The 9,988-nt window shown below is 40.4% G+C and overlaps 1 protein-coding gene across 3 annotated transcripts in view; it reads left to right on the plus strand.

Annotated features, from left to right (window-relative positions):
• The window catches only part of per3 (period circadian clock 3), a 62,796-nt gene extending 54,365 nt beyond the window's left edge, over positions 1 to 8,431 (plus strand). For 2 of the 3 annotated variants that reach the window (XM_057845666.1, XM_057845667.1), the window contains exons 20-22: positions 492 to 678; positions 878 to 1,028; positions 3,901 to 8,431. In XM_057845666.1, the coding sequence (XP_057701649.1) occupies positions 492 to 678; positions 878 to 1,028; positions 3,901 to 4,014 (452 nt within the window). In that variant the 3' untranslated portion in view covers positions 4,015 to 8,431. The remainder of the gene's footprint in view (positions 1 to 491; positions 679 to 877; positions 1,029 to 3,900) is intronic. The other variant, XM_057845664.1, reaches the window with a different exon arrangement.
• Positions 8,432 to 9,988: the final 1,557 nt, after the last annotated feature.

Below are 9,988 nucleotides of genomic sequence, written 5' to 3' on the forward strand. Positions count from 1 at the left end.
ATCCTGACATTGCGAGAAGAACATTGAAAACGAATTTCCAACATTGTATCTTTGTGAAGCAGGCTTCTTAATTAATGTTTAACGACAAGGCGAAGTCGTTAATGGTGAGCGCGGTGTGCAGTTGTTGTGTGCAGCTTACGTGGCAGGATGAATCTGAGGAGAACTTTTCTACAAGTCCTTCCATGATCAAACGTAAGTTAATATTCCTTTCTTTCAAGAAAGTTTGTAGTGTTTACTTTGGAATCGCTGCATTTGCGCATTTTGCGGCTATGTTTAACGTTAGGCGCATGCGCAGAACCGCATCGTTGCAATTTTTGATGGGTTGCAAAATTTGTCAGAACACAGGTCCGTGAAAAAAAAGACCCAAATAACACCGGTCCGTGGTGCAAAAAAGGTTGGGGACCCCTGCTTTAAACCATCCTTAGAACTACAACGTTGCTGCTAATAGTGGATGGAGGTGAATAATTCCCAGTTTCTCTGTGACTTAACAGGCAGCAGCAACAGCAGCAAGTATTTTGCCAGCAACGACTCCTCGGACACTTCGCGAAAAGCCCGCAAGAGCCAGGAAGCGCCGGCAGAGCACCAACACGGCTTCGACAATCAGGTGGAGAGCTCGCTTTGGAGCATGATCCAGCACACGTCAGAGCATGTCATGATGACTTACCAGATCCGTAACAGGTACAAACACAGGTTTCTATTCACCCTCCCAGGGGGTTTCAGATTCTGCACCGTTTAAACAAAATTTCGCGAGTCTCCGGGGTCCAAGAGTACTTTTGAAGATGTTTGCGTACTTGTGAGAAGGCACGATATTTTATTTGATTGGTTTTCTGGGGACATTGACTGCAAACATATGTTTGGGGGGTGTTCTCTCCTTTAGGGACCAGGCTGAGGTGTTGGCTGAGGACCGGGAGAAGCTGCGAGTGCTTCAGCCTCTCCAACCTTGGTTTACACAGGATCAGCGAGAGGAGCTGGCCCTTGTCCATCCCTGGATCCAGCAGCATACCATCCCACTAGAGATAGATAACCAGGTGGGAATGCGTACACGACTCCAGTGGTTTGTAGCCGAGACACACTTCTCTCCTTGAAAAAGATCTCAAGGCACACCACCAGCAAAAATATAAATGGATTTCTATAGCGCATATTAACCAGATATCAACAGGAAGTGACCCCGAAATGTCCCTATATCAACAGAAAGTGACCTGATATGAACAGGAATTGATCTCGAAATGCCTCAAAATCAACAGAAAGTGACCCAGAAATACCCCAAAATGAAAAGGAACCGGTTAAATATGAACAGGATGTGACCTGGAAATGCCCCAAATTTAACAGGAACTGGCAATATTTGAACAGAAAGTGACCTCGAAATGCCCCAATATCAAAAGGAAGTGACCCAATATGAAAAGAAAATGACCCAAAATCAACAGAAACTGGTGTTATATCCACAGGAAGTGACCCACACTGCTGGGCAAAAGTATTAACACCCTTGCAATTCTGTCAGATAATGCTCAATTTCTCCCAGAAAATAATTGCAATTACAAATGCTAATATCTTTATTTATTTTGCTTGCAATGAAAAAAACACAAAAGAAAATGGGAAAAGAAAAGAAAATCATTATAATTTTACACAAAACTCCAAAAACGGGCCGGACAAAAGTATTGGCACCCTTGGAAAAATCAGTTGATGCTTCTCTAATTTGTGTAATTAACAGCACCTGTTACTAACCTGTGGCACATAACAGGTGGTGGCAATAACTAAATCACACTTGCAGCCAGTTAAAGTGGATTAAAATTGGCTCAACCTCTGTCCTGTGTCCTTGTGTGTACCACATTGAGCATGGAGAAAAGAAAAAAGACCAAAGAACCGTCTGAGGACTTGAGAAGCAAAACTGTTAGGAAGCATTGGCAATCTCAAGTCCATCTCCAAAAACCTGAATGTTCCTGTGTCTACCGTGCGCAGTGTCATCAATAAGTGTAAAGCCAATGGCACTGTGGCTAACTTCCCTAGATGTGGACGGAAAAGAAAAATCGACGAGAGATTTCAACGAAAGATTGTGTGGATGGTGGATAAAGAACCTTGACTAACATCCAAACAAGTTCAAGCCGTCCCGCAGTCTGAGGGTACGACAGTGTTAACCCGTACTATCCATCGGCATCTTAATGAAAAGGGACTCTATGGTAGGATACCCAGGAACACCCACTTCTGACCCAGAGACATAAAAAAGCCAGGCCGGAGTTTGCCAAAACTTGCCTGAGAAAGCCAAAACGTTTTGGAAGAATGTTTTCTGGTCTGATGAGACAAAAGTAGAGTTTTTTTGGGGGGGGGAAAGCATCAACATAGAGTTTACAGGAAAAAGAACAGGCTTTCAAAGAAAAGAAGACGGTCCCCACAGTCAAACATGGCAGAGGTTCCCTGACGTTTTGGGGTTGCTTTGCTCCCTCTGGCACTGGACTGCTTGACTGTGACCATGGCATTTTGAAGTCTGAAGAGTACCAACAAATTTTGCAGCATAAAGCAGCGCCCAATGTGAGAAAGATGGGTCTCCCTCAGAGTTAATGGGTCTTCCAGCAGGACAATGACCCAAAAAGCACTAGAAAATGGTTTGAGAGAAAGCACTGGAGACTTCTAAAGTGGCCAGACCTGAATCCCATAGAACACTTGTGGATAGATCTGAAAATGCCACCCTTCAAATCTGAGACCTAGAGCAGTTGGCCAAAGAAGAATGGTCTAAAATTCCAGCAGAGCATTGTAAGAAACTCATTGACGGAAACCGGAAGCGGTTGTTCGCCGTTATTTTGTCTAAAGGTTGTGCTACCAAGTATTAGGCTGAGCGTGGCGATAATTTTGTCCGTCCCATTTTTGGAGTTTTGTGTAAAATGATCACAATTTAATTTTTTTTTTCATTCTCGTTTGTTTTTTTCTCATTGCAAGCAAAATAAATCAAGATATTATTACCAAAGCATTTCAAATTGCAATCATTTCCTGGGAGAAATTGAGCATTATCTGACAGAATTGCAGGGATACCAATTAGGGCTGTCAAACAATTAAAATTTTTAATCGAGTTAATCAAGCTTAAAAATTAATTAATCGCAATTAATCGCAATTCAAACCAGCTCTAAAATATGCCATATTTTTCTGTAAATTATTGTTGGAATGGAAAGATAAGACACAAGACGGATATATACATTCAACACACTGTACATTAGTACTGTATTTATTTATTTTAACAATAAATCAACAAGATGGCATTAACATTATTAACATTCTGTTAAAGTAATCAATGGATAGAAAGACTTGTAGTTCTTAAAAGATAAAGGTGAGTACAAGTTATAGGTATTTTATATTAAAACCCCTCTTAATGTTTTCGTTTTTAAAAAATCTGTAAAATTTTCAATCAAAAAATAAACTAGTAGCTCGCCATCGTTGATGTTCATAATTACGCAATTCTCATGGTGCTTAAACCCATAAAATCAGTCGCAACAAAGCGCCAGCAGAGGGAGACAAAAAGCACAAGTAACAAGTGGCCATGACACTGCTGTCGTTGTAATGTTTGAACGGGGCATGTGCGTTAATTGCGTCAAATATTTTAACGTGATTAATTTAAAAAATGAATTACCGCCTGTTAACGGGATAATTTTGACAGCCCTAGTACCAATACTTTTGACCAGCACAGTACCTGTTGCCACCTTCTGATATGGAAGAGTATTACATGTTTAAAAACCATTGGAAAGCACAGATGACCCTTAGTATTGGCACATTTTTGTTTGACATCAGTTAAATGAAAAAAGATGATTTTCCACAGGACACCAGACACTACACTCCGGCACACTGGTTGAAAAACACTGCATTACTACACGGTTGGTTCACCGAACGTCACGTGACTATGTCCCCTTTGTGCCGCAGGGTTGCGTGACTTGCATCGGCGGTGCGGGAGCGGCCCATTCACCTGCGCCCCCGGATCCCGACAGCTCTTCCCCTCTGGAGGTTTTGGAGCCGGACTCCATTATAGACACTTGAGAGCTGTGACCCAAAAAGTACCATCGACCTTTGATAAAGTGCATCTCGTCCGATCGGGCCGGAGAATTTCTTCTCTGTCTGTTAGTCTAGCTCGATTTGTGGGGGAAAAGAGATGGGCATTTTCAGCTTAAAGGTATAAACACTCAGTCAGTCTAAAGTGGGACCATGACTGTTATACCTCTCCGTGTTGTTTTAAGTATATCCTCTGGCCGCTATTTCAAGATGGCTGCCCTTCTAGAGGTCCGATGTGAAATATGACAGGACCGTACCAGCCTGGTTCAAGTATCAGAACGCACATGACAATGGATCGCAGGATTCGGGAAGGATGATTTTTTTTAGGACCCGCTGATGAGCACTGTGTGCACAAAGACCCCACATTGCATATTCCAAACAAACCAAGCACTTATTGTACACTTTGTACAGTACATGTACCACTTCTCCAGTGACATAATATCAGACTGTGGCGGTTCAGTTGTCAGGGACGGAACTTAAGTGGGTGCTGGCGATGTGGCCACACCCAGGCCTCTAGGGGGCCTGGTTTGCGGGTGGCAAGTGGACTTGGTTGAGTCAAACCGAAAGGTAAGATGATGCGCGGAGCTGTAATATAGTGTTTTAAGTAGAGTTGTCCGATATTGACTTTTCAACCGGTGTTCCGATATTGTCCAACTCCAAAAATCCGATACATGCAGTCGTGGACTTAAAGTGCCTATGACAGCAAAAAGCATTCATATTTCTCGCTGTATTTTTTTGCTCCTGACTGAAATGGTTCGCTTGGAAGTGTGCGGAAGCAATCGATTTATATATTGGATTTTTTTTAATCCCGCGCCATGAAAATGAGTGACCTCCGGCTCCAGACTCGGATTGAGGACAAATGCGAATGTGACGTCACCCCTGTCAGCGTCTCACAATACAGCATTGCTTTATAGCATGCAGATGGACTGCGAATTCAGCCGATTTTGCGGATTAATTTGTTTGTTTTTGGCATTACGCCTCCAAATGTGCTGCAGGGTTTTGTTGCTGCACCAGGGAGAGGCGTGTGAGCCTTTTTGGGTTTCAAAAAGTTCCCGTTCACCACAGATAACGACTGTGGGAAGAGTAGAGGCGTGTGAAATTGCCGATTCATAGATTATTTGCGATTTGGCTGTGAAAGATTCGAGAACGATTCATAAACATCCAAATTCCGATTATTGAATTATACCAGGTAAAGCGGAAATAAAACACAGTCAGCGCGGTCTTTGGGACGCAATGAGGAACTGACCGAGAGTAAATATCTTTTTCAACTCATGCCACTAGATAAAAAAAACAAACAAAAAACAATCATACCCGGCTGCGGCCGACAGCCACTACAAACAGCGACCGGTTGTTAGTTGCTACAAACATACAGCAACATATGGCTATGGTAGATATCACATATTTTAGAACTAGATGTGAAATGACAGTAACGACAGTGCTGGAACATATACAAAGAACTAGATGTGAAATGACAGACTTGCCGCCATCTTAAAGCAGTAGACTTCTCTACAAGGCTCTGTTGTAGCTAATTGTACCTAATTACTTTTTATCTAAAATATCCCTAAATCTGCAAAATCTTGACTTGAATCTATCTTTAAATGATGAAACACTTTTAAAACTTTGACATGTCGGAAGTAGACGGATGGGAAATTATGGAATACCGGGAACAATTTTCACAACTTTAACGGTTGATTCACAATATTAAATTAATTGAACGGAGTTTAAAGCTTTTGATACAGAATGGGGACTTGAGTATTTAATTTACTGTTTTTAACTGTTACCTTGATACTAAAATAGTTTGGTTTAGCCTGAGAGGATTTTTGAACAATTTTGGAACTAGTTTACAAAACATTAAAAGTGTGGTGGGGTGCATGAATAATCGATTTATAATTGAATCGGAGCCTCTGAATCGTAGTCGTAATCGAATATTTAGGTGCGCAAAGATTCCCAGCTCTAAGGACCAGTAGAGCCGGGAACCAAAAGTGGTATTTGCCGTGTGGCACCCTCGTCGCCGTGTGACATGATCCGGGGTAGTTTTGTGTGATTTTTAGTTTTCAAAAGGCGAGAATAAGACTTGGAAACGCTGCTCGGTTCAGCTAGCTGTCACGTCTCCTGGTTTCTTTACGCTCTCCGAAGCCGGGGCAGGGAAATGACAAAAGCCGGACTAACTACGGTGGCCTAAAATACCGTTCGGGATATGCAAAAGGTCAACAGTTTTGACTATTATGCAGTAATTTTGCCCTGTTGTACTGAATCAATGTATTTTTATCTGGGGCTTTGCATTGCAAATACCCAGATAGTGAAATTCAGGTTGTTGTTGTTTTCTTTTGAATGGGATTTCTTCGGAACGCCGCACATCCCGAACCGTTTGACCGATTGGCACTGTTCAAATATCGAAAAGACCGGAATTCTCGTGCGACAAAGGGACTTTTTCGAACAACCCCTTAAAAATTTTCAGTTTGCTCATAAACCCCGTTTTTTTACCATTTTTCGAAGAAAAAAAGAAACAAATTTTCAAATGTATGTATCTAGTCCTACAATTTTTGACCAAACCACATAATTTTGACGTCAAAAACTCCGGGATGGTGAGAGGCAGAAAAGTTCGGTTCCCCGGTAATTTACCAAAAACTTTCCCACTCACTTCCAATGGAATTTACATTGCATCAATGCCAATGTACTTGGATTCCATTGACGCATATGGATGTCGATGCCATTGACGACCATGGATGTCCAAATTTCCCATTCATTTTCAATGGCATTTACTTTGTTTAATGCCATTGACGGCCATGTTTGTTGATTCTATGGATGCCAATGTAAGTCGATGCCATTGATATCCAAATTTCCCATTCATTTTCAATGATAAAAAAACAAATGTCTTCAAATCAACAGGAAATGACCAATTATCAATAGGACGCGTCCCCCAAATGTCCCCAAATGACCTGATATGACCAGGACACCCCCCCAAATGTCCCCAAATCAGCAGGAAGTGACCTGATATTGTCCCAGAAATGTCCCTAAACCAACCTGGGCGGGGCTAAGATCTGTATCTCCACACAGCAAAGCCCCAGAGTAATTTCTCCAGAAATTGCAGTTTCTAGTTAATATTTCATGTTCCATTTAGCACAAGCCTGTTGTTATTTGTCATCACCATACCATTTATTTAGCAATTGGGGAAAAACACTAAGATAAAAAGAATATCCTGTAAAAATATTGGAGTAAAGAGATTGAAACAATGACATTTTGCTGCTCTCTTCGTCGCGTTTCCATCGTTCTGAATCTTCCCCCTCAATGGGCTGAATTCGAAATCAGATGAAATCGTGAGCCTGCCGATGTCATCCCCCAGCTGGTGACGCTAGAGCGCTATAATGACAGGCGGGGCTAAACGGCAGATTAAAAGACTCAGGTCTCGTCGTCTTGGCTTTGCAAAATGTTTGTATATAGTCTCAAAATATGATTCTAATTCACATAATAATGCTATTTAAGACTTTTATTAATGCTGTCACAGGCACTTTAACATATTTATTGTTCATTTAATTTTTGCTGCATTAATGCAAATGTTCTGCACACATAACATACATCTGCCGATTGTCTTGAGGGGCCCGCCAATCATTGTTTACTAGCACATCAGCCCCTGTCGGACGGTCCACTCGGGGAGTTATCGCACCCGTGCCCTGTTCACATTTGTTCCGCCGCTGATCTGTCATCCATTGGTTGACGCCAGCAGATATACTGACGATCATTTCTCGAAGACTTTACAGCACCCCAACAATGCTTTTTCTCAAACTCGCTGTACTAAGTACACGTGACCTTTGAATTCTGCGTGTGCGCTTGCGTGTTTCCACTCGACTCTGAATGTTGTAGCTCGTGATCTGCCGCTCAAAAGCGAGCGGACGACGGCCGCTCCCTTCCGTACGGCGGCCCGTTTGTGCAAAATCCACCCGGCGGACTTCCCGTTTTTAGATTGAGGTGACATATGAGAGAATGGTGTTTTTTGTAGGAGAGATGGACACAGAAGTTCACGGTGTACATAAAAGCCATTTGTCTTGAGTTCAGGGACTGTTTGTGACACAAAGGAATGAATAAATATGATGTCTGAGATTTTTGGTACGATTCTTATTCATGTTTTGAAATATGGAAAAAAAAATTCTCCATCACGATATTGGCTATTTCATATCACGATAGCGATATGCCTTGATGTGTATTTTTTTTTTGAATCACTTGTTGAAAAAAAAAAAGAAAAAGACTACTATGACAGCTCCCTTTTCTCATTTGCCAAACATGTCACTCTTCAACAAATTGCCATTAATTCTCAACATTGACCACTTGACGGCGCAATACAGCAAATGAACCACCATGAAGCGTTAAGCCGCTTTCCTGTCACTAATTTTGTAAAATATAATGATTTTTTGGTGTTTTCCCTCCTTAAAGCTTATCTCTTTTGAGCATTGAGGTGTCCCCCCCTACAGGTGGGAATCCTTTCCTACTCCTTCCTAGGGCAGGAGTCAGCTACTCAAAATATTGAAAGGATATTACTGGAGGGAAAAAAAATACATTTTATATATCTATATATATATTAGAGCTGTCAAAATTGTTGCGTTAACGGGCGGTAATTTTTAAAAATTAATCACGTTGAAATATTTGACGCAATTAACGCACACGCCCCGCTCAAACAGATTAAAATGACAGAACAGTAACATGTCCACTTGTTATGTGTTTTTTTGTGTTTTGTCGCCCTCTGCTGGCGCTTGGGTGCGACTGATTTTGTAATTATTGACAACAATGGCGAGCTACTAGTTTATTTTTTGATTGAAAATGTTATTAAAACGAAAACATTTAAGAGGGGTTTTAGTATAAAATTTCTATAACTTCTACTAACATTTATCTTTTAAGAACAACAAGTCTTTCTATCCATGGATCGCTTTAACAGAATGTTAATGCCATCTTGTTGATTTATTGTTATAATAAACAAATACAGTACTTATGTACAGTATGTTGAATGTATAAATCAGTCTTTATCTTTCCATTCTAATAATAATTTTCAGAAAAATATGGCATATTTTATAGATGGTTTGAATTGCGATTAATTACAATTTTTTTAGCCGTGATTAACTCGATTAAAAATGTTAATCGTTTGACAGCCCTAATCTATATATAAATGGCGGAAAACACAGACAAGACTGAAAAAGCAGTTTCTGCTCTTGCACCCCTCTTTAAAAGAAACTGTATTTTAAGTCAAAAGAACTGTTGTGTTTAATAGAACAATATGTCTATATGCTGCCATAGCAGATTCATGGTCCACTAAGCCCCCGAACTATTTCTAATTTGTCCGTCATGGTCCACTAAGCCACCGAACTATTTTTAATTTGTCCATTTTACCCTGGAAACCCCCCCGTATGCAGATGTCGCGCAACCGCTTTTGTTTCAACCCAGCCATAAAGAGGGAAGTATTTATATTTATTATTCAAAATGCCTGTCATTTTTAGCTTAGAATCTTTCATTGATGTCTAATATTTAGTTAAAAAAAAAAAAAAAGGACTAAAAAATTATTCACTTGCATATTTTGAACGTTTTAACAAATGACGTCTCTCAATAAATCCTGGATATCTACCTAATAACTATCAATTAATTTAAAAAAAAAATTTTTTTGTAACTGTTGCATTTTCCCCGTTATTTGAGATGATAAATAATCGATCCAAATAAAGAAAAATTGGAAAAAAAAAAGTTAATAAGGGTAAATATATGAAAAAGAAAATCCCGACCACTCCTTGTTGTCTGCGATTTCTGCATCGCATTATATTGCCGTGTTTCACCCATAAAATCCCCCCAAAATCCAGCTGTGGCCATTCACAGGTGTGTCTTGACAATGTGATACATGCTACATGGAGTTTTTGGATAAAAAAGAGGCAAGTACGTGTTAATATCGCGTTAAAATCATGGCGTCTTTTAATCATCCTCTTATACT

Source organism: Corythoichthys intestinalis, chromosome 9, assembly GCF_030265065.1.
Source record: "Corythoichthys intestinalis isolate RoL2023-P3 chromosome 9, ASM3026506v1, whole genome shotgun sequence".
Taxonomy (NCBI): Eukaryota; Metazoa; Chordata; class Actinopteri; order Syngnathiformes; family Syngnathidae; genus Corythoichthys; species Corythoichthys intestinalis.